The following is a 24,758-nucleotide window of genomic DNA, read 5'->3' on the forward strand; positions in this document are numbered from 1 at the left end:
GAGAGGATTTAGTTAAGATGATAAAGGGCCCCTGCCTGGGAAAGAACAGACCAGGGAGAGAGTGCAGCTGGGCACAGCCCAGAGACTCTCTTGTACATCAGGGAATAGGCTTTATGGTCCTAGTTCAGGCGCCCAAGGGTGCAGTGAAAGAGGCAAAGGCCTCGTTGTCACCCAGAGCCTTGGACATCTCTTGACCCTTCTCACACTAGGACCTCAGAAGTTACTGGATCTAGCAGAATATAGGCAGGAGGGAGATCTGCCCTGGGAGACAATAGAACTCAGCAAGCCTAGCTTCCCATCTCTTTTTCCCCACTAAAGCCCACTCACGCCCACACAGCAGAAACCAACACAGACAATGATGAGAAAACAAATATCCATGTGTACAAGTAGGTGTGCACTGTATTTAAAAGGCAGGGCACTTCTGCTCTATTTCTTCTTTTTCTTGTAACTGGGGGTAGCAGGTAGAAAGATCTCTCGAAGGTTGCTCCTAAACCCATTGGAGTGAATGTTCTGGTGGATCTGGGGCTCGGCTGATGGGGACCAAGCTACCAGAGGCCAGCGCTGGCACCAGGCCCAGTCGCCTTTATACCATTCATTTGTGGTCTGGTTGGTGGAAGCCAGGTACAGAGCAAAGCACAAGTAGCCAGTCAGGAGCATGCTCAAAACGATGACAAAGCCCAGTAGGAAGACAATCCTTGGAAATGCCAGGAACAGGTGCTGTGGGCAGAAAACCAGAGTGTTAGCAAATAGCCTTCGATGCCTGAGCACAGCCCTGACCCTGTGGTGCAGACTCACCACTCGGCTGACCTGCTGCATCAGCTCTGACCCACCAGGCAGTATATACAGCTGAAAAACGCGCCAATGCCCCAGCATTCAGGAGGCCCCACATTCAAAATTCCCTATTTCTCTTTCTGTGCCTCTGTCTCTGTCTGTCTGTCTCCCTGTCTGTCTGTCACATGCATGTATTGCATAAGTGCAAGCACACAGATACACACACATATGCACTTCAGTTGCCTCAAATCTGACCCTTTGAACATAGATTTGAGTCATAGTCAACACAGACACAGACAGGCAGCCCAGGCATGATGCTAGTGTGTGTGAGAGCTTGTTGCAGGATAACTTTCACACAGGCAGAAAGGTCACTCAAGACACAGACAGTACTTTGCCAGTCTGCTGTTTACAAGACAAATATGTGGAGACAGCTCGTGCATTTTTTTTTTTTTTTTTTTTTGGTTTTTTGAGACAGGGTTTCTCTGTATAGCCCTGGCTGTCCTGGAACTCACTCTGTAGACCAGGCTTGCCTCGAACTCAGAAATCCACCTGCCTCTGCCTCCCGAGTGCTGGGATTAAAGGCGTGCGCCACCACGCCCGGCCAGCTCGTGCATTAAACTAAAATCCTGCGAGGCAAACCACTGTCTCTTTAAAGCCACCGAGCACAGGAACACCAGGCCAGGGGCACTGACAGCAGTACCCGGCCCTCCAGCATCTCTGCCTATGAGCGATGGTGCAGGCTGGTGAGCATAACACTCACAAGGCTGAAACGGTTGGCAAGTTTCAGGCCAGCCCAAGTCACAGTAAGGCCTTGACTCAAGACATCAAAACAAAACAATAGCAGACGAAATGGCCGTGCGTGAGGAAGAATGAGACTCTGGGTCAGTCACAGCACAGCACACCAAGGAGCGATTAATGTCAACTCAGACTGTGGATTGGTGCGCAGTGAGAACAGAAAGGCTCGTGGCTCTCCCTGGTGTGTTGTGTGACTATGGCACGAGGACAGTGAGGGTCTAAGGCCAGGCCACATCTGGGAACTGGCACAGGACGGGCAGGGCGGAGGTCTCACACTGCGTGTTCCCTTTTAAACCTTTGGGGCAAGAGTTCTCTGTGGGTGTTCACGCCATGATGCGTGTCTGCATCAGAGCATGGGGTCAGGCATCTGTCCGTGCTTTTCTACCTTGCTAGAAGCTAGCTTGCTGCTGCAATGCCAGGCTAGCCTAGCCTGTGAGCTTCTGGGATTTTCTGTCTCCACCTCTCAGCCTCTCCATCCCAGATGTGTGCCGCTACACTGTGCTCTACACGGGTTCTGGGATCCGAAGTGAGGTCCTCGTTTGTATGGCAAGGGCCTTACCCACTCAGCCATATAGAACCCTGAGCCAAGTGCTTACTTATCTGAATAGGAGGGGTAAAAAATTAGAATTCAATGTTTTTGGAAGTCAGAGGAAGAAAAAATACTAATCAAAACTCTTAATTAGAGCAACTGTGTAACTCAAGTCATGGAGAGAAGAGACCGACGGTAGGCAAAGGGCATCTCAGCTTTCTTAGACCAAAATCCAATACCAACTGGGCAGGGCAGTAATCCATGCATTCCCAGCACTTGGGAAGGTGAGGCGGGAGGATTGAGGATCTGAGCAAGCCTGGGTTACGTGGTGATACCCTACCCCAAACAAAACAAAAACCTATAGAGGTAGGTAATTTAATGTGTTGGTGAAGATGCAGATAAACTGGAAGCCTTATACACTGCTTGTAGGAAACATTCGAGCTATTGCTCAAGTGGTTAAAAGGCACCACAGGACCTTATAAATAAATCTACTTCTAAGCACACAGCCATGAGAAATGAAGACGTGGTAACTAGAAATGTGTGTGTGCTGCTCACAGCAACATTACTCAAAAATAACTAAAAACTGGAGTAGCCAAATATCTACCACCTTCTCAATGTGTAAAATATACCGTGCTGGTGAACGGGAGCGGTGTGGTCAGAGAAAGGAATAATAAAGAACATACTGGGGCGACAGCATGGGCTGTACAGCAAGCACTGTGAGGAGCCAGTGTGGAGGGTCACAGACTGCACAACTGAACCCTGCAATGTCAGGTACAGGAAACTGGAGACAGGAAGCCCATGAGTGGTTAGCATGGCTGGGGAGGAGGGGTGGCGAGGCTTCCTCTGGGGGAATAAAGTGGTCTCAAACGCAGAAGCGGTGATGTGCTTGCCCACACCCTGAGCACCCCAACACTACTGACTTGTCCATTCACAAAGCCCTGAAGCTTCATCTCCAGCTCTGCATACACCAGGCAGAGTGGTGCACACCAGTTATCCCAGCACACAGGATGGGAAGCAAAAGGATCAAAAATTCAAAGCCTGCCTTTAATAAATAAGTTCCGCTACATTAACTTTTAAAACCCATATATTAGCTGGGTGTAATGGCACAACACTTTTAACTTCAAACCTCTCTAGGCAGATCTCCTGAGTTCAAGACTTGTTTGTTTGTTTGTTTGTTTGTTTGTTTGTTTGAGACAGGGTTTCTCTGTGTAGCCCTGGCTGTCCTGGAACTCACTCTGTAGACCAGGCTGGCCTCGAACTCAGAAATCCGCCTGCCTCTGCCTCCTGAGTGCTGGGATCAAAGGAGTGCGCCACCACGCCCGGCGAGTTCAAGACTTAATATGATCTACATATTAAGTTCTAGGCCAGCAAGTCAGGGATTTAAACAAAAACAAAAAGAATAAAGGACCAAGAGCCTAAGGACTCAATGGTCCCAGGGATTGCTAAATGGTCACGGTATCAAACTGCCCTCTGAAGCCGTCTCTACACCCTAGGTTAGCGCAGGTCTCAGACCTTTCAGAGAAAATTCTTTGCACAGTGGACAGTGGCTAATGCCGACATTCAGTCAAGAGTGAGAGTGTGCTCAGCCATAAACAGGACAGAACATTCATCTCTCTCTCTCTCTCTCTCTCTCTCTCTCTCTCTCTCTCTCTCACACACACACACACACACACACACACACACACACACACACATATATACACACAGACAAACCTAAGGCCCAGGAACCATCACAGGACAGGGGAGGGGAACAGAAAGCCTCTTTAGCCAGAGGCCAGGGGGATCAGAGTAAAACAGTGTCTCTGGACAAGACAGAATCATGAACTCATAGCAGACGCAGTTGTCTGCACAAGATCAAGCCAGGCAACATTCCACAGGGCAGAGAGGAGCAAAGCCCACAGCCTAGCTGAGGAGCTGGAGGCAGCTAATGGCTTCTGGGGCAGGGACAGTCAGTTTCCTTTCAGGGTGTGGGTCCAGGAAGGTTGAGCATGATCTAGTAAATGGTCCCACACCTATCAGTATATATGGGCAGCCCAGAGAGGACACAAAGTTGGGAGGGGCAAGATACACTGTATGCATGTATGACATTCTCAAAGAATTAATAAAAGGAATTTTTTTTAAATGATAAAAGAGTAGCTTCATGTTTTCCTGAGACCCACCGCAAAATTACCTGAATAAGAAAGACAGTGTCCACAGCCTGGAAATGCCCCAAGTCATCTAGGTAAGTTTCCTGGTAGAGATCAGACACTGTCACTAGGCGGAGCAGAAAAGCAGCAGTCACAGTGGCTATGGTGGCAGCAGAAGCCGTCAGCGTCAGGAGGTAAATGAGGAAGTACCTGGTGTTCCAGGCCCCGATGCAGTTGTTCACCCAAACACAGTGATGGTCGAACCGGTGCACACAGCGGTCACACAGCCCTGCAGAGAAAGGACTGCTTCAGCTGGCCTCCTCCTTGGTGAGACAATACAAAATGACCCTGGAGTTTTCACTGTCAGCACTGACAGTTGGGGACGGGGCAGCTGTTGTCACCTGGCTTTCAGAGCTGCAGGCCATGCTGCTGGGAAATAGTTCTGGGGCAAGAGCCTGCTCTGCAAGCATGCCTGCAGCTCAGGTCCCAGATGGATGGATGACAGGCAGGCTCGGCCAGGTTACCTGAGCAAGCTGGCTACCTCAGGGAGAGCCAGCTCAGTCATCCATGTATAAGGTGAAGAGTGACTAAAGGAGATGCCCGACATCAACCTCCAGCCTCTACATGCACATGCAACACATCTACCCACACATGCACACATGCACACACATGCCACACATCTACCCACACATGCACATGCCACACATCTACCCACACATGTACACACATGCACATGCCACACATCTACCCACACATGCACATGCCACACATCTACCCACACATGCACACATGCACACACATGTCACACATATACACACACATGCACACACATGCACATGACACACATCTACCCACACATGCACACACATGACACACATCTACCCACACATACACACACATGCACATGCCACACATCTACCCACACATACACACATATGCCACACATCTACCCACACATACACACACATGCACATGCCACACATCTACCCACACATACACACACATGCACATGCCACACATCTACCCACACATACACACACATGCCACACATCTACCCACACATACACACACATGCACATGCCACACATCTACCCACACATGCACACACATGCCACACATCTACCCACACATGCACACACATGCACATGCCACACATCTACCCACACATACACACATATGCCACACATCTACCCACACATGCACACACATGCACATGCCACACATCTACCCACACATGCACATGCCACACATCTACCCACACATGCACACACATGCACATGCCACACATCTACCCACACATGCACACACAAGCACACACATGTATATCTTAAACCGAACTGCAGTGTGTAACTATTATAGTCACTGAACACCAACTGGGGACGAGAGAAATCTGAACAAGTAGTTTCTGGACATTAGCAGATTTAGTTGCTTTTGACTTATACAAAACTCTTGCATTCGCTGTGAACATGGAGGTAGCACAAGATGGAGTCCAATACTTGATGTGAACACTCTCAGGAGCCCAGGCCTTCACGTGTTAGACGTGTGCCCCTCACCCTTTGACCCCATTTCAGTTAGTGTTCTGCCAACCACCATCAGTGTGGCTGGGTGAAGGGAAGAATTTCGGTTCTGGGCACAGCTGCTGGAAACCTTGGAGAATGCCAACACGGAGCTTGGTGTCTCTGCCCTGCCAGCCTTCCCCCATGAACAGGCCAGTGCGTGCCAGGGAGGGGAAGTCAGAGAGCCCCGGGAGCCACACTTACTGCAGTGCTTGGAGCGGGCTGGTTTCCTTAAATCGCAAGTGGGGCACCTCGAGTTCTTTGGAAACATCACATCATCGAATTTATAGACTTGCAGAAGTAATGATTCGTTTGCTTTAGTGACGGTGCCTGAGAGAAGGGATGGACGTCATTTTCACACAATGTGGTTGCCAGGCTCATAAAACCCAAACTGGCACAATGCAGCTGAAACCGCTGTGATTACTCTTTTAAGAAATGTACTTTCTCTTCTGTGGTCTTCATGTGTGGGGATGCTGTGCAGGTACGCATGTGTGTGGAAGTTGGAGGTTAACCTCCGATGTTGTTAGACAACTTTTTTTTGAGATGGATTTTCACTCACTTAGGGCTCAGGAACTGGGCCACGCTGGTTGGACAGAAGGCGTGAGGACGCCTTCTGTCTACACCCAGTATGGGAGTACAGTTAGCACCACTGCCCCCCGCCCCCACCTTTCCTAAACTCGAGTCCTTGTGCTTGCACAGAAGCACTTCACCCACCCAGCAGCCACCCAGTCCCTAGCTCACTCTGCGTAACTGACTGACTTACTGGGCGATACCGCAGGAATCCAAGGCACTTCTTTCATTTAGTTAGTACCATGTGTCTGAGTTAGAATGTGTCTACAGCACAGGTGAAGGCCAGAGAACCACCATGTGGAGTCCAGTCTCTCCACCCACCTGTATGCAGTTTTAAGGATCAAATTCAGTTCCAGACTTGGCCTGTGCAACAAGTGCTTTACCACTGAGCCACCTTGCTGGCCCCGTACTTGATTTCTTACGACAGTTTCACACTGTAGCCCAGGCTGCCCCAGCTTCCCAAATGCTACGACTTAAAGCACGCTGAGCTCCGTGGCTGACAGGGGTACCAGAACTGTGCAGCCATCAGCTACTCCCAGCCCCTCTCTAACGCTCACGGACATGGAACCCTATGGCTGGGAGTCGTGCATCGGCCGGGCACTAGCAGCACTCAGCAGGCTCTAAGTTCAATCCTAGCATCATTGCAAGAAAGAAGAGAAGTTTTTAGAAATGGAGAAATATAATCTACAGCTTTTAGTACTGACTTCCAACACCCAGCAGAACATTGCATGGTTCATCCATATTGTAGTGTGAATCCCGGCACTTGGGAGGTAGAGGCAGGTAAGTTTCTGAGTTCGAGGCCAGCCTGATCTACAAAGTGAGTTCCAGGACAGCTAGGGCTACACAGAGAAACCCTGTTTGCTTGTTTGTTTGTTTGTTTGTTTGTTTGAAAAAAAAAACAGGCTGGAAGAAGCTGAAGGAGAGGGGGACTCCATTGGAAGACCAGCAGTCTCAACTAACCTGGACTCTCGAGATCTCTCAGACACTGAGCCATCAACCAGGCAGCATACATACCCCAGCTGGTCTGAGGCCCCCGACACATACACAGAGGACTGCTGGGTCTGGCCTCAGTGAGAGTATATACACAACAGAATATACTAACCCTCAACAGACTTGAGGCCCCAGGAGGTAGGTAGAACTAGTGGGGTCGGGGTGGAGGTGGGGATATCCTCTTGAAGATGGAGAAAGAGGAATGGGATGAGCAACTGTTAGAAGGTGGACTGGGAGGGGGATAGCAACTGAACTATTAAAAAAATTAAAAATAATTTTTTAGAAAAACAAAAAACAAAGTAAGAAAGAAAATAAATCACACAGGCATGCAGACACACCCCCTCTGGCCTCCACATGTACATGAACATACCACACACACACACACAGAAAGGCACATAATTAAAAATAAAATAAAGAGGCTGGAGAGATGACTAGCAGGTAAGAGCACTGACTGCTCTTCCAGAGGTCCCAGGTTCAAGTCCCAGCACCCACATGGTGGCTCACAACCATCTGTAACGGGATCTGTTGCCCTCTTCTGGTGTGTGTCTGAAGAGAGCGACAGTGGACTCACATACATAAGATAAAAAAAAAATGTTTTTAAAATATAAAAAGTAAAAAGGAAGCTGTGTCCCAGTGGCCGCAGCTCTCCATGGACATATGCAATTCTGAATATGTCAAAACTAAGAAGGGCATTGAAGCCAGTGTGGTGGCACGTGCCTGTGCTGTGACCCCAGCATTCTGGACGTAGGAAGGTCCCAGGTTCACGTCAGCCTGAGGAACAAGCCTGGCCTCAAAATAAACATCCTATATTAGAACATCTCACACTGGTGTATATATTTCAAAGTTTTAAATAACTCATGGACCAAAGACCAAAAATATAATTGGAAAATATTCAAAACTCGGGCGTGGTGGCGCACGCCTTTAATCCCAGCACTCGGGAGGCAGAGGCAGGCGGGTTTCTGAGTTCAAGGCCAGCCTGGTCTACAGAGTGAATTCCAGGACAGCCAGGGCTACACAGAGAAACCCTGTCTCAAAAAACCAAACAAAAACAAAAACAACATCCCCACACCAAAAAAAAAAAACCAAATAAATCCAAAAAAAAAAAAGAAAATATTCAAAACTCAAAGACAGTGGAACCGTAACAGTGGGGTCTCCTGCCATGTCCTAGGGAACAGCTCCGTAACCGACAGCATAAGCATTAGGCTTGAGCTGTTATGGCCCTGACAGCTGACTTACCAGGATTGGCGGCACAAGTCAGGGTGAAGAACACCAGGTTCACGCTCAGCAGCACATAGGGCAGGAGAAGGTAAGGCAGAGAGAACTCCAGCTCCCGGCAATAGCCGAAGACCTCGCAGGTGTATTCTGCATACACTAGCCCTTGCAAGAGCAGGTGCAAGACGATGAAGGTGGGGTGGCTGCAAGGAAGCACACGGGGAGTATGCACAGGCCATTCCAGGACAAAGCCACATGAATCCGAGGAACACGACCCGGGCCAACCTCCTCCTGTAAGGGTTAAACAAGGCCCAAAGTGGTAGCACATGCCTGTGATCCCAGTACTTCAAGGCAGAGCCAGGTTTATCTTGAGTCTGAGTTCAGCCTAGACTACCCAGAAAGAACCAGGCTATGCAGGGCTACATAGTAAGTTAAGGCTCTGTCTCAGAAGCAAAATAAAAGCCAGGCATGGCAATCCACATCTTTAATCCCAGCAATCAGGAGGCAAGGGCAGGCAGATCGCTGGGTTCTACATAGAAAGTTCTAGGCTAGCGAGAGCTACATCGTGAGACCCTGTCAACAGTGGTGGTGGCAGTGGAGGTTGAAGGAGTGGTGGTAAGCAGTAACTGGGGCTGGGGAGGCGGAACAGTGGCTAGAGCACTTGCTCTTGCAGTGGACTAAGTTCAGTTCCCAGCACCCACAGGGCAGTTCACAACCATCTGTAACTCTAGTCCTAGGGACCCAATGTCCTCTTCTGACCTCTACCAGCTGCTACACATGTGTGGTGCACCTACATTTAGGCACAAAATCATAATTAAATGAAGAACGTAAGCATACTTTGCATATTCTTACAGACATATTTAGACTCCGCTGCTCCTTTGTAAGCATCTTTACTGGAAAGAAGACATGATGGCAGTGGGCGAGTGTCTCATGACTGTGATGCCAGCACGTGGTTGGCTGGGGCTACAGGACTGTCATCAGTTTGTGGCCAGTCTAGCCTCTGTAGTCAGTTTCAACCCAGCCTGGGCTGCAGAATGAGATTGCATGGCAGTACTTCAAGGCAGAGCCAGGTTTGTCTTGAGTCTGAGTTCAGCCTAGGCTACCCAGAAAGAACCAGGCTAGGTAGGGCTACATAGTAAGTTAAGGCTCTGTCTCAGAAGCATGTCTCAGACAACAAACTGGCCATGTCATGTCGGTGTGGGGACAGACTTCAGTGGCTGAGACAGAGAGCACACCAGATAAGCCCAACAACTCCAGCTCAATCCCCAGCACCAGTCAATCCATAAATGAAAAAACAAACTAGTCACCCTAAATCCCATAGACAAATGGTAACTGATCGATAAGGAGAGAGTCCAAGCCCAGCACTCTCGAAACTTCCAGCATCCTTCCCTGTGCTGGAAACCACAAAGTGCTCCCACAGGCTATAGAATAGCAGCAATTAATCACCCAGGCTGAATGTGGCCGTGCGCGGACCCTGAGCCACAAATACCGTGTGTGGAAGAGCTGATGAAGAAACGTCTGCACGGCCCTCTGGAGGCACTGTGGGATTACCCTGGAGCACACCTGAAATCACAGGAGAAGGGTCAGCCTCACCTCTCACCCTTCATTCCCCATAAGGAGGTCCTCCACATGCAACGGAGGTGAGTCTATCATCTTCTCTTCAGATAGCAGAAAAGCAAGCTACGAACTCGCTCACGTGTTTGTGGTGCCTGTGTGTGTGGTGTGCCTGTGTCCACACATGAGCACATGCGTGTGGTCAGACTCAGATATCTTCCCTGGCAGCTCTCCTGGCCCAGGGTCTCTCACTGTGTGGCTCGTCTAGCCAGACAGTTTGCCCTGCAGATCCCCTGTCATTGCCTCCACCAAATACTGAGATACAGGCTGGCCACCATCCCGGCCAGGCCAGCATTTATGTGTGCTCTGGGGATCTGAGTCTCCTTACTCTTCATTCTCTTGGATTGCTTCTCTGCCATCCCTCCAGTTCTGGTTGCACGGCAGCTCTGTGACTGCCCAGCCATCTCCTCGGCTCCGCTCTGTGTTTGAAACAGCCTCATTACATAATCCGAGCTAGCCTGGAATTCATAATCCTCCTGTCTCAGCTTCCTAAGTGCTAGGATTTAGGAGGTGTAGAGAACATCTCCATTTCTACCTTGACTACACAGAATGTGTCTGTCGGAGTCTGTGGGGAAAGGGAGTGTGCAGAGGCTGCTGTGGACATGGGCTTCCCTAACCCTCGGTTCTGCTCCATGCTCAAGATCAGCCTCCAGATCCCCAGGGCCCTCCCAAGTCAACCCCTTCGTGTCTACTTGCCCCCACTTTGCTTTGACCCCCAAGGGAAGACAGATGGGACAATGTGAAGAGAAGATTAACAACTAGATGCTCAGCTTTCTGGTCACTTGTGTCCTCCCGAGTTCACACCTGCTACAAGCATGTCTAGGCAAACAGGAGTCACAACCAAATATAGACATTACACACTGTTTAAAAAGCCAACCTTGAAAATTCGACCTATTCGACCTATCTCAAAGCAAAAAGACAACGTTTTGTTTGTTTGAACACAGGCTCTTGCGATGTAGCCCCAACTGGCCCTGAAGTCTCAGCCTCCCAAGTGCCAGGATTAAAGACAAGACCCCATCACCTGGTCTGGTAACACAGTATTCAAAATCGGGCAGTACCCAAGGACCAGTGCTACCTGTGCTCCTCCAAGGACCATGGCCTTCAAACGCTGGCTTTTTGTGAAGATGCAGATCACGACAACACAAATCAATAAGAAGGCCAAGTAGAACAAGAAGAGAACCAGGAAGTCCATGCTGGAGGCTGCGAAGGAAGAGACGGCAGGCGTGAGCAGCTGCTGTTGAGGAATTTATTCCCAGCATGTATTCCGGCCCTGGGCTCACTCCTGCAGGTGAGACTCACACGTGGATTGCTTGGTGGGATTAGGTCATCCTCAAGATGAACAAATCCTTTCATGAGTTTGTCTGTAGGCAGTGTGTGCACATGTCTGTGTGTGCACGTGTGTCTGCAAGTGTGCATGGACATGTTCATGTGTGCCTTGAGCCAGAGGTTGAGATAGGGTATCTTCTTCAATCATGCTCCCCTTCATTTTAAATTACATTCTATTTATTTGTCTCTGTGCATATGTGAGTACCACAGTGTGTGTGTGTGTGTGTTTGTGTGTGACAACTTTTAAGAGTTGTTTCTCTCCTTCCACCATGTGAGTCCTGGGGGTTCGAACACAGGTTCTTCAAGCACGGCAGCCGATGCCCTTCCCCAGTGAGACATCTCACTAGCACTGGGGCTCGGCTATTATTTTGTTATATGACATAAGGTCTCACAACATAGACCGAGCTGGCCTCAATAGAGATCCACTTGACTCTGCATCACAAGTACTAGGATTAAAGGTGTGTGTAACCATGCCCAGACTGACTTTTAGTTTCTGAGGATTTGTGTGTGTGTGTGTGTGTGTGTGTGTGTGTGTGTGTGTTGATGTACACCCTAAGGTGTATGTGGCAGTCAGAAGACAACCTCTGGTATTAGTTCTCACCCTCCACCTTGTTTGAGACAGGGTTTCTTGCTTGCTCTCCATGGTGTCTGCCAGGCTAGCTGGCCTGTGTGTTTCTGAGGACTCTCCCAGTTCACAGTGGGAAAACTGGGATTACATAGGCATATACTGCTACATCTACATATGTTCTGGGGATTTGAACTCTGGTCTTCACACTTGCAAGACAAGTACTTCGCTAAGCTAGCTCTCCATCCAAAGTATTGGTCAAGGCAACCTCAAGTCTAGTGGGTTCCTTCCCACCCCACCCCCATCAATATTGAGAATTGAACCTAGGACTTCATGTCCCGTATGCTGGGCAAGCAATCTATAAGAGAGCCACCACCCCAGCCCCTTCCCACATCTTGTATGACGTGCTCCCTCTCTGAACCTATAGCTCACAAGCTCAGCTAGACTGGCTGGCCAGCAAGCTCAACAGAGCCTCCTGTCCCCCTCCCCCGTGCTGGACTGTAGACCTGCACTGCTAAACCAGAAGCATAGACCTTTACATAGGATTTTTAACAGAAGCAAAATCACACGTGTGAAGTAGCAAGGAAAGTAATTTTATGGCTGAGGGTCCCCACAACATGAAGAACTGTATTAAGAGGTCACAGCATTAGGAAGACTGAGAGCCTCTGGGATCTGCAGCTCGGACCTGGAGCTCAATGTTTTGTGGCGAGGCTGACAGGCATTAAAGCACACTCATGTTGGTGCTGGGGATCCAAGCTCAGGACTTCATGCTTGCACAGTAAGCACCCTCACTCACCGAGCAAGCTCCCAGCCCACCAACCCCTTGTTTTTTGAGACAGGGTCTGACTATGCAGGCCAGGCTAGTTTGGAACTCAGAATTCTCCTGCCTCAGCTTTCAAAGGGTTGGGATTCCAGAAGTGCACCACCACACCCAGCAACACACCCTTTTACGTCTTTAAATATTCACAGGGATACTGATAAAAGTCCTGTCAAAGAACCTGCCGACCTCATCAGAATGAGCAACTTCTAGAGGTAGTCAGGATCCCTCACCCAAACTTGGGCGTATTTAACAGGTCAGGGGTCATGATGTCACCCATCACCCTCCAGACCAGAATGATGCAATATAAAAAGCCCGTGTTAAGAAACTGGGAACACTGACATTGGCTTTACCAGGCAGGATTCTGGACCAAAATTCCAACGCAGAGAATCAAAACAGAAACTATTAACAAAAAGGAAAAAAACAAAAAAGGCCATTCTCACAAGGTAACAGGGCTCCCGTCTACATATTTCTCTAGGTCGGACACTTCCAGCGGCACCTTTTGCGTTCATTCCCCTTTGCCACATCCTCGGAGAATTCAGATAGCAGCTCCGCTTGGGCAGCGCCGTGAATTTGTCATGCGCAAAACTGGCGACATGGTTGTTCCAGGAGGCTGGAACTGGCTGCGGAGACAATCAAACGCAACACTTACACACTGCTGAATAAGTCTCCTTGGCAGAGTGCACTGTGAAAGGCGCTCAGAAGTAGAGGATGCTGTACCGCTGCTGACCTGGGAAGAAAACTTCAAAGTCCACTAGTTTGGGGGTCTACCATCCCTATAGCTGTCACTGTCACTACGCCTATCGCTGAGGCGCCCACACCGGGGTCCAGACTCAGGGTGAGGTTGTCCACGTGGGGTAGGGCCCCAGTCGTTTCCCTTTGCTGGACACTTTCCGGATACATTATTCAAGGCCCTTGCGTGCTTGAGGTCACAGAATCTGCAGCTGCGGGAAACCAGGGAAGGGCAGTGGTGAATGGAGACCATCCCACAACCAGATCCCGGAGGCATCAGGCTCAGAGGAGACAAGGGAGGCTCGGAAGCAGGCTGGGAGACAGCAACTGCGTCCGGAGCCCGGACAGCGACTGGAAGAGGAGGGGACACAGCGAGCGGGATGCAGGGGGCTCAGAGAGGACGGGACACAGCGAGCGGGATGCAGGGGGCTCAGAGAGGACGGGACACAGCGAGCGGGATGCAGGGGGCTCGGAGAGGACGGGACACAGCGAGCGGGATGCAGGGGGCTCGGAGACGACTGTGCTCTCACTCAAACACGGGGTCCCGACGGCCGCCGCCCAGCCGGGGTGTCACAGAGCCTTCCGGAGCCGCCTTACCCCAAACCCGGCCAACTGTCAGCCGCTGCCAGCGGACCCCAGCGGAGCGCTCCCCGAGACTTCCGGCGCGTCCATGGCATCATCAGTGCCCGCGACGGAGGCGACTTCCGACGGAAAAAAGTAGCGGGAGGACGGGAATTATTGTCTTTGGCCTCTGGTTCTGCGAGCAGATTGTTTCCGTACCGTCGTAGGTTTTCTTTCTCTTTTCTTTTTCTCTTAACGTCTGTCTTTCTCCCTCCCTCGTCCTCTGCTCTCTCTTCCTTCGCACTTTTATTATTACTTGACAGTTTACTGCGTATGCATTATGTACGAGTCCTTCGTTCTCCCAACCCTGTCCCATTTTGGTGGCCTTGATTTGATTCTTGTGGGTGTGTTTGCTTGTTGTGATCCGCTGAGTGTAATTCTGACTTCTTGTATGTGCGTAGATTTAAAAAGCTATTTTCTTTTTCTTCTTTTTTTTTTTTTTTAAAGATTTGTTTTATTTATTTTATGTGAGTCCAATGTCGCTGTCTCCAGACACACCAGAAGAGGGCATCAGATCCCATTACAGATGGTTGTGAGCCACCATGTGGTTGCAGGGATTTGAACTCAGGACCTCTGGAAGAGCAGTCAGTGCTCTTAACCGCTGAGCCATTTCTCTAGCCCTAGCTATTTTCTTTTTAAGAATTTCTTTCCAAAATATGATCTCAGCTAGGCATAGTGGCCTATGACTTTATTCACGGCCCTAAGGAGACAGAGGCAGGTCTTGCTGAGTCAGAGGCCAGCCTGGTTTACATGAGTTCCGGGCCAGGCAGGGCTATGTAGCTAGACCTTTTCTAAAACAAAACAAATGAGCAAATAAAATTAAAGTCCCATCAAATTATACCAGGCTGGCCTTGGGCTTTTGAACCTCCTGTCTCAGCCTAACTTTGGTTGGGATGGCAGGTACACCTAACACAGGAACTGGAATTTTCGAGCACTTTTGACAGAATATGAAGGCTGTCTTGGGTCGGTTCGGGAGGATAACTCGGCAGTAACCCTTGACCACTCAGCAGGTACCTAGACAGGGGCACCTGTGTCTTCCTGGCAGACACACCACTGGGCCCTGTCCCAACAGTCCCAGCATGTTCCACTGCAGGGGTCACAGTATGTCCCCATGTGAGTCAGATTCTGCTGACTGCATGCCCCTACTCCTGCCATCTCTGTGCACAGCTTTAACGTCCTCCCTGTGGGGAGCAGTGACTAGTGTTTTATCCCTGAGGATAAAAAGGCTGTTTTGATAATGGGCAGGCTTGACTTGAGAGGAGCTGCTGCTAAACATAGCACTGAGAAGGTTCCTGGGGGGTGCTGCTTTGAGTGCCCCCAGGTCCTCGAGAACCATTCTTGACACCTCTGAAAAACAGGTTCCCTTTGAGGAAAAATGTCTGATCTCTAAGCATTAGCCTCAAAGCTCCCTTCTCCTGTTTGCTTTGCTTCCTACCCCAGCTTCTCAATCCTTTTTCCTTTTAGAAAAAAGAAAAAGAAAACACCAGCTACCTTTCTGAATCTATTGTATCCAAGGCCTTTGCAATGTTGGGAACATAATGAGCAGATGTGGGGAGTCCTGAAAGACTGGTTACATACAGAGACCATCTGGCATCCAGAGAAGGCTACTGCTTCATCAAGCAGTCTCCACCCTGCTGTAATTAAATATCTTGAATTTTCTTTCTTTCCCCCATGTAAATGAAGGACTTCGTGGTCTTCTCTAGAAAGTTTCTGTTCTGACTAACTTTGATTCTCAATTCAGTCATCCATTTCATCCTGTGTTCTGTTGCCTTTCTGTTATCATATCACACAAAGAGAAGGGTTGGGATATAAGTGAGTTAAGTTATCCAGGACAAAATCTTCACTGACCACCTCATCTGTGATGGAAGCATCCTCATTTAGTATGTACCCTGCAAACTTTTTTTTTTTTTTTTTTTTTGGTGAGAGATGCAATTTCTCATTGATGTACCCCAGGCTGGTACCTCTTGAGTGGGCTTCATGAGTGCTGGGATTATCGGGCTGGCCAAAAAAGCATTTTGTATTTATGAATACATATTCATTCAATAAACACATATTGACTAATAGGTACCAGCTGAGTTTCTTGGTCAAGGGGACATAACAGTCAATAGAAATTGCAGAACTCTCCACTGGGACTGTAGGTCACTGGGTAGACCGTGGGTTCCATCTCAGGCACCATATGAAACCTAGCATGGTGGCACAAGCCTCTAATGCTATTTCTGGGGAGGTGAAGGCAGAAGGAGTATAAGTTTAAAGTCATCCTCAGTTACACAAGTTCGAAGCCACCTTAGGTTACATGAGACCCTGCATTCAGTGTGTAGGCCACAGATTGGACACACCTATCTCTATAGACAGTTTCAGCCAGGAGTGATGGTGCATACCTTTAATACCAGCATCCAGAAGGAGGCAAGGGCAGATGGATTTCTATAAGTTAGAGGCCAGTCTAGTGTATATAGTGAGTTCCAGGATAGCCAGACCATACAGTGAGGCTCAGTCTGGAAAAACAAAACAAAAACATTCTTACTGTAGGACACTGTGTTCTATTCTCCTTTGTCTATTTCTTTTTACAGGGGAGGGCAGTTCAAGAAAGGGTTTCTCTGGTGGTCCTGTTCTGGAACTCACCCTGTAGACCAGGCTGGCCTGGAATTCACAGAGATCTGCCTGCCTTTGCCTCCTGAGTGCTGGGATCAAAGGCATGTGCCACCATTGCTTGTCTACTTTGTAATGTTACAAATAGTTTTTCAATGATGTATTTGTAGCTTAAAAAATTACACAGAACCAGATCTGGTAGTACAGTCCTGTAATTCTGGGGGCTGGGGGTGTAAAAGAGGAAATTCAAGAGGTTGGAGGGAGAGAGTTGTGAGTTTGAGGCCAGCCTGGACCTGGACACACAGACATACTCAGGAGCGTGCTTGATACAGGAGGATAGAGAGGCCAAGGGGAACTCAGGTTAGACGTGACAGAACCCGGTCTCCACAGTAAAAGTTGTGGGTAAATTTCTCAGTGCTTTGATGACTTTTGAAAACAAATGTTTCTCCAGCTTTTCTTTTTTCCTCTCTGTCACTCAGAACCTCCAGTCACAAATGCTGGAATTTGCTTTATAAGACAATAGGAAAAAAGACTGAAGCCAAAATACAAGGACTCTACTCAAGCCTTCTGGAAAGGACTGTGTGGCCTTTGATGCACGGAGCAAAGAATTCTTAGATTTCCCTGCCAGCCCTGAAACTGGACCTGTGATGTCAAGTTGGGTTTTGTTGTTGTTTGTTTTAACCTGCCATGGGATGGGTTGACAGGATCAACCATTTTACACCATGATCCCTTGTCCCTGGGAGGACTGTCTGAGACATTAGAGAAATGGGATACAGACTCCCTCGCTGGGCTGGGGGAGCTGGCTCAGGTGCAGAGTACTTGCCACGATATGAAGATCCACTTTTAAAATAAATCAAATAGTCAAGCATAATGTCGAAGGCCTTTAATCCCAGCACTCAGGAGGCAGAGGCAGGTGGATCTCTGTGAATGCATGGCCAGCCTGGTCTATGGAGTGAGTTCCAGAACAGCCAGAGCTACACAGAGAAACTCTGTTTTAGAGGGGGGGGGGAAAAAACCACACACAACAAGCCAGGAATGATGGCATGCTCCCGTGACCCAGTGCTGGAAGTCAGAATCCGGAAGATCAAAGGGGCTGGCTGATAGGATAGCAGGTCTAGGCTGGTAGATTTGCTACATATCCCAATGAGAAGCTCTTAAAAAAAAAAAAAAAAAAGTTGGAGACTAGCATCATAGCTCAACTCAGAGGTCCAGAGTCCATCTCCCAGTATCCCTACACCAAAGCAAAAGTGGGACCCTGCAGATTTTCTTTTTAAGTAACCATTTCTTTTTTTATATAATTCTTTTTTAAACATTTACTTAATGTGAGTACACTGTTGCTCTCTTCAGACACACCAGAAAGAGGGCGTTGGATCCCATTACAGATGGTTGTGAGCCACCATGTGGTTGCAGGGAATTGAACTCATGACCTCTGGAAGAGCAGTCAGTGCTCCTAACTGCTGAGCCATCTCTCCGGTACTCCCTACAGACTTTCAACCCCAGCCTTGAGTGGGCAGAGGCAGGAGGATCACTGGGGCTTGCTGGTTGTCAGCCTACCTGGAAGAAACAAGAGCTCTGAGTTTGTTAGGAGACACTGCCTCTGAGGAATAGCTGGAAAGTGGTAGAGAATGACAGTGGCCTCCTCCTCCAGCCTCTATGTGTGCATGGGGCCCATTACACATGTGTGTGTGCAACACACATACACGTAAATAAGCTATAAAGGCAAGTGGGTGTCTCCTAAGGAATGACCTCTGACCTCTGCGCACATGCTCACAAGCACATACACAGAGACATAAAGATTGCATAGCTGTTCATGCAGGAGACATGTATTGGTCATGGGAAATTTTTCCAAGGTAAAACAGACTGGGAGAAGAAGGGATATAATAGAAGTGGTTTTCTTTGTGGGTGAAACCTGCCTTGTTTTAGTTTGTTGTAATATCAGTAGCAACTGTTTTAGAATCTGAACCCCATAGTAGATGCTCAATAAAAACGGGCTGGATAAATGGGGAGGGGGTGAGTTATACCTGATGGAAATTTGTACTGAAGGAAATGTTCAAACAGGGCCTGCTAGGTGGCTCAGAGGGTAAGGGTGCTGACTGCCCTGACGACCTAAATTTCATCTCCAGGACCTGCATAATCATAGGGAAGAATTGATTCCCACAAGTTATTCTGTGTGTGTGTGTGTGTGAGAGAGAGAGAGAGAGAGAGAGAGAGAGAGAGAGAGAGAGAGAGAGGGGGGGGGGGGGGCAGAGGCAGAACAAAAATTACTCTGGCCAGTAGATGGCGCCACAGCATATCCCTGTGAACTGGCTTGTATCAGCCTGTGGGTGCCGAATTCACTTTTTTGGAATTTGCACTTGTTTTTGCTTCTGCGATGACTTCGCTGTGCTTAGGAACCTCAAATCTCCATTTTGGAACTCATTTTGGACTGTTCCTAAACTGTATAGTTCTCTGTTTTGAGTACTTTTGTGTAGCAGTGACTTGCTGGAGACGACGTAAGCAAGGGAGGATTTGTTTGAGGTTTCAGAGGGTTCAGTGCATAGCTGCTTGGCTCCATGCACTTGGGCAGAACACCATGGTGGTGGGATTGTTTCGCAGAAGGTGGGTGATACTTGGCAATGGTTGACCGGGAGCAGAAAATGAGACAAGGAAGGGACTTGGTATGGAAATAGCGTCCCCAGCTGGGTCCAAGTACTCAAAACAGGAACCTGTGGAACACATACTAGTTTTCATTGTCGGCTTGTTTGCATTTGGAATCACCCGGGAGACACACCTCTGGGTATCCATGACAACACTACACAGAGTTTAACAGAGGCGGGAAGACCCGCTCAGTAGGGGCATGCTGATGCTGTGGGGCTGGGTCTTTGGAAAGTGAGCTGAACACCAATGTTTGCCTCTGGCCGTCCTGACCACAGATACAATGTGTTCAACCGTCTCAAACTCGACCACCATAACTTCCGGAATCAAAAGCCTATAAAAATAAACCCTGAGGGCTGGAGAGATGACTCCGCGGGCAAAGAGCTTGCTGCATAAGCGTGAGGACAGGAGTTTGAATCCCCGTATAATGCCAGGTGGGCATGGAAACACATGAATGCACAAACGACAGCTCCTCCCCCACTCCACATCCCCAGCATGCTGATTCAGCAGGTTCTGGCTACAACTGAGAGATTCTATATGTAAGACAGAGAGTAATTAGGGAAAACACTGGACGCTAACATTCGGTTCACAACACACACACACACACACACACACACACACACATACATATCCTCACAGACATAAAACAAAAACTAACAAGCTCTTACTTAAGTCTCATCTGCCAGGTATTTCTCAACAGCAGTGAGAGAAGTAACACTTTTGACCCTGAGTGCGTCCTGACCCCCTCTGAGCTCTGCTTCGGACTGACAAAAAGGTAGTTCCAACAAGAAACACAGGATGGAAATATTGGCTGGGAACTCAAGCAAGGATAAAGAGTGATAAAGAGTGGCACACAGAGCCAGGCAGAGTGGGACACGCCTACCATCCCGGTACTGGGGAGGCCGAGGCAGGAAGATTGTGCGTGTAAGGCCAGCCTGGTCTACACAGTGAGTAAGCTAACCTTTACCAAACGGGGCCTGTGGACATTCTGTAATAAACATGGGTGGGGCTCACAAGTCTGGAGCTTTGCCTGACACTCTAGAGGCAGGAAACAGTTCCTGTTAAGGGAGAAACATTTTCTTTAAGCAGAGTAGCTGTAGAGGCACTGATGCGCATGCTCAGGGATCGCGTTTCCTGGCTTCCGATAGCGCATGCTGTGTGTGACCCCGGGTGGATTACCTGGCCTCTTTTGTCTTCTGGTTTCTTCCAACTCGAAAGTAAGGATAAGAGAATTTACCCACCAAATGTTGGTCACCAATGTCATAAACAGGACCCTCGGCATTAACAAATGCAGTCAGAACAGAAGGACAAAGCAAGAAGGCTCTGGAGTAAGACTGATGGTTAGCTGTTTAATAATAAACTTGACACAATGTAGCGTCATCTAGGAAGAGAGTTATAGTGGGGTTTTGTGTTGGGGATTTATACTAATGCTTTGAACTAATCTGGCTCCCAAAATGGGGAATCTCAGTGTCCAAACACTGAAGGTCCTTGTTCCCAACTGGTTTTTGATCAATCAATAAAGAGCCAATGGCCGGGCAGATAGACTGAAGTGAGACTTTGAGATGTGCATGGGCAAGGAATCGGGAGAAAGGAAGAGAGATCTCCATGACGAGACAGAAGAAAGGCCAGACCTAAAGGCACGCTCATACGTGAGAATCAGGGAAAGTGGCCATGGGTCACTTCCCGGATTGGGTCTGGGGAAGCAGAGATGAAATCTAGAATTTAGAAGATGTTAACTCAGGAGAACCAGAGGCAGGTGTTTGCTAGCAGGAGAAGGTTTAGGAGCACTCAGTCATTAAGCTAGTCACGGCATATCAAAATTAACTGATGTGTGTCTCTGTGTGTTTCGTTCACAAATCCAGAGAGCTCTGGGGTTGGTGCTCGAGTGTAACCCATCACAGAGCGGGTTAGCTAACTACCTACTGCTACAGTGTTGCGCCCACCTTGTCAGGCAAGGAAAACACAACAGGTCAGTCCGATTCTTCTCAACAGCTTTATTGCAGGAACGCCTCGATGCTACGGGAACCCCGGGAACCCAGGGAGGACTCCTGATATACACCCCAGCACAGGGAAAAGCTTTGTGTCCTCCTGGGATTGGTCAGTCTGCTGGCACCTTAATTTGCATGCACCCGCTCGGGAGGGGTTGGCGCCAGATTCGGGCTAGTGCCTGCGCGCAGTGGTGGTGTTTACAGCCACAGTGTACCACAACTGGCGCCATCTTTTAGGCATTGGCTGCCTACACTACAGTTTTTAGATAAAACTGCTCAGGTTGGCCTATGGACATGTCAGTGAGGAATTACCTTGATTGTAACTGTGAGTGGAACCATTACCTGGTTTTGAACCTGTATAAGAGTAGGGAAAGCTAACTGGGTTCTAAGTACCCACTCATGCATTTCCTTCTGCTCTCAGCTGCAATTAACTTACCTGCTATCCTGTAACCTGGAGTTATGAGCTTAAAATACACCCTTGCTCCCCTAAATTGTTTTTTAGTGAGGTTATTCTATCACAGTAATGGAAATAAAACTAGAACAAGGTGTCAGGGTGCTTTATTTGTTTTCAAAAGTTTATTTTTTTGTATGTCTATGCACATATGCGCATGCATGCAGATGCTCACAGAGGCCAGAAGGGGGCGTTCTTATCCTTTAGTTAGAGATGCTTGGGTTTGAACTTCAGGCTTCTCAGTAGAGCAATGTGTCATCAAGCTCCCACTTTCATAGACGGTTAGAGGAAAAGGGGAAAGAGAGGCAGCCTAGTATTCCACTCGAAATGCTGAAGCTCACCTTGCCGGGGCTAGCTCCTGACATAGGTTCACCCTTGAACCAAGGACAAGGGCGAGAAAATCGAGTGTGCCCTTAGCATGAGTTGTATGACCTACGGCCATGCTGAAGCAGTATACATGTGGGATGGGAGGAGGGAATTCTCTCCACTCAGTAGCTGGTCAGACAAGGGGAGAACTCCAGAAAGAAAATTCAGGGGTGGTAGGAAGAAGCACAGATCCCAGGTAGGCAGTCTATGCATGGTGTATAATAAGTTGTAATATTTGGAATGGTGGGAGGAGCATGTCAGAAATGTCCCCTGAATTCAATATGGACCCAAGGATGCAGAAGTGGATGTCATAGGTGCTGAGAGTCCATGGCGCCTGTCCTCTAGTTTCTGGACTCAAAGGCAAATCTATTAATAAGTTCCTTCCTGGCAGCTGCCTCCCAGTGCAGATTCAAGGAAATGTATATTCAAAGTCAGGAGAAGGAAACGTTATCCACGGAGCTGCTGTTTCAGAGCGGTGCAAGGTCATGGAGGAAGGATGTCATTCCCTAGGAGGAGCGAGAGAAGAGGCAAAGATGCTCTCACGTCGTCGCAGGGCCAGCGGGACAAAGAGGGATATAAAGCAACAGAGATGGCTCCGTGAGCAAGAACACCTGCTGGGCAAGCGAGAGGAGCTAGTTCAAATCTCCAGGATCCACATAAGGATGACTGTGCATTCCTGTGATCCCATCGGTAGGGAGGTGTCAGAGACAAGTGGATTACAAGGGCTTGTTGGCCAGCCAGTGCAGCGGGAATGGTGGGCTCAGTTCAACATGAGACCCTGTCTGGATGGAATAAGGCTTTCTCTGGTCTCTGCATGTGTATTCATGGGCACACACAAAGAACACAAGCACACATATATAATAAGGTGGAAAAATTAAGGAAGACACTCAGTGTCAACTCTGGCCTTCACACACATACACGTTCGTGTGCACACACAAAGGAAGCTGGCAGGAGGTGTGTCCTGATCTCCCTCCCCAGTGAAGTGCCAATAGGTAAGGCCAATGGGAAAGGCTAGAAAGAGCCTCCCACAGGCTCCATGGAATCGAGAAGGACATGAGGTACCCACCATCCCTGGCTTACCAGGTGCTCATTATTCAATGTAAAGGGTCCATGCCCACTATAGGGAGAGCCATATATGAAAGCAATAACAGTTTCTAAAGACACAGAAAACAAGATGAAGTAACATTGGAGTGTATGTAAGAGAGGATTAAAGCCACGTATGTGTGAACCACATACACTAGAGAGCTCAGAGCAATCAACCTTGGGGCTCCCAGCACTGAAGTTGGGGCTGTTTGTCACAGCAGCTAGTATTAGTGACACTGACTAATATACCGTCTACTTTGATAGGGAAAGCTTTAACATGTCCCAGTGATGGCATTTGTCTCAGGGTTTCTGTTACTATGATGAAACACCATGACCAAGAGCAAGTTAGGAAGGAAAGGGTTTATTTGGCTTACACTTTCACATTTGCAGTCTGCCACAAAAGGAAGCTGGGACAGGAACTCACACAGGGCAGGAACCTGGAGGCAGGAGCTCACAAAGAGGCCATAAAGAGATACTGCTTAGTGGCTTGCTCATCATGGCTTGCTCAGCCTGCTTTCTTGTATAATCCAGGACCACCAGTCCTGGGATGGCACCACCCACCATGGTTGGACCCTCCCCCATCAACCACCAATTAAGAAAACACCCTACAGCTGGATCCTATGGAGGTATTTTCTCAATTGAGGTTCCCCCCTACTTTCAGACTCCAGTTTGTGTCAAGCTGACATAAACTAGCCAGTACACCCATCAAGCCCCAAAATATGATTGTATCATTCATTAGTCAACCTCAGCTCATTTGTGGAGTTGGTTAAGCTACTCCCTGTATGGTGGTTTGGTTTGGTTTTGAAACAGGATTTCATATAACCCAGACTAGCCTTTGACCTCACTGCATTGTATAGCCAAGGATGACCTTGAACTAACAATACTTCTGTCTCCACCTCTCAAGCTAGGTCCACAGATTTAACACAACTCACTACACCCTGCTGACCCTGCCTGTCAAGCAAAGGTCTTAAAAGCGCAGTACAGATATACACAGGTTTTGGGCACGAGTGCTTGACTGAAAAAATATAGGTTCTAGCCTGGCCTCTGTCTTCAGAAATGCTGGATATGTTGGATAGACTTGACAGGAAGAGAGCAAGATGCTGGATACGTTCAAGACAATGTCTTAAGTTTTCCCAATAAATTTCTGTCTGACCTCATTTGCTTTGCTGTGCAGAAGTTTCGTCCCTGTGGCCTTACCACATTCTGAATGAAGAGCCCTTTATGTGTGGGTAAGAGTCCACCATAGTCTTAATCATCCATTAGTTTACTAAGGCCACCAAGAAAAACGCTACAGAGAGAGTATCTTCAACAACAGAAATTACATTTGTTTTTTGTTTTGTTTTGTTTTGTTTCTTTTAACAAGGGTTGAGTGAAGACTGGAGAGATGGCATGGTGGTTAAGAGCACTGGTTGCTCTTCCAGAGGTC

General features: G+C 48.4%; 1 protein-coding gene and 2 long non-coding RNA genes across 14 annotated transcripts; 2 read left to right on the forward strand and 1 right to left on the reverse strand.

Annotated features, from left to right (window-relative positions):
* Positions 1-373: 373 nt before the first annotated feature.
* Positions 374-14,270, reverse strand: Zdhhc4 (zDHHC palmitoyltransferase 4). Of its 10 annotated transcripts, none has more exons than XM_021162593.3 (8): positions 14,201-14,269; positions 13,371-13,494; positions 11,239-11,363; positions 10,039-10,112; positions 8,574-8,752; positions 5,982-6,107; positions 4,266-4,510; positions 374-717 (listed from the first exon to the last, which is right to left on the reverse strand). In XM_021162593.3, the coding sequence occupies exons 2-8, from the start codon at positions 13,396-13,398 to the stop codon at positions 427-429; spliced, it is 1,068 nt and encodes a 355-aa protein (XP_021018252.1). In that variant the 5' UTR covers positions 13,399-13,494; positions 14,201-14,269; the 3' UTR covers positions 374-426. The 10 variants fall into 10 exon arrangements, with proteins under 10 accessions (XP_021018252.1, XP_021018254.1, XP_021018253.1 ...); XM_021162595.3 differs by having other exon boundaries at positions 13,315-13,494; XM_021162594.3 differs by having other exon boundaries at positions 14,134-14,260.
* An 11-nt stretch (positions 14,271-14,281) lies between these two features.
* Positions 14,282-17,685, forward strand: LOC115031136 (uncharacterized). Of its 2 annotated transcripts, XR_015047021.1 has the most exons (4): positions 14,282-14,387; positions 15,125-15,234; positions 15,689-16,104; positions 17,290-17,685. It is a non-coding gene; the product is annotated as an uncharacterized LOC115031136 (long non-coding RNA). The 2 variants fall into 2 exon arrangements; XR_003836765.2 differs by lacking the exon at positions 15,125-15,234 and having other exon boundaries at positions 14,285-14,387.
* Positions 17,686-19,629: 1,944 nt separating this feature from the next.
* On the forward strand, positions 19,630-23,002 carry LOC110295418 (uncharacterized). 2 transcript variants are annotated; one of them, XR_015046869.1, is made up of 4 exons: positions 19,630-19,878; positions 20,131-20,395; positions 21,307-21,413; positions 22,641-23,002. It is a non-coding gene; the product is annotated as an uncharacterized LOC110295418 (long non-coding RNA). The 2 variants fall into 2 exon arrangements; XR_002378061.2 differs by having other exon boundaries at positions 20,131-20,391.
* Positions 23,003-24,758: the final 1,756 nt, after the last annotated feature.

The sequence above is a fragment of the Mus caroli genome, unplaced genomic scaffold (genome assembly GCF_978045245.1).
Source record: "Mus caroli unplaced genomic scaffold, Mus_caroli_1 scaffold_4, whole genome shotgun sequence".
Classification (NCBI taxonomy): domain Eukaryota; kingdom Metazoa; phylum Chordata; class Mammalia; order Rodentia; family Muridae; genus Mus; species Mus caroli.

Excerpts from the sequence above, each read along its gene's own strand:
- Zdhhc4 (XM_021162593.3), bottom strand. The coding sequence starts at position 13,398 with ATGTGGCAAAGGGGAATGAACGCAAAAG. Across the intron at positions 10,113-11,238 it reads TGGTCCTTGGAGGAGCACAG|GTGTGCTCCAGGGTAATCCC; the intron begins GTAGCACTGGTC and ends CTGTGATTTCAG. Across the intron at positions 6,108-8,573 it reads GACTTGTGCCGCCAATCCTG|GCACCGTCACTAAAGCAAAC; the intron begins GTAAGTCAGCTG and ends CCCTTCTCTCAG.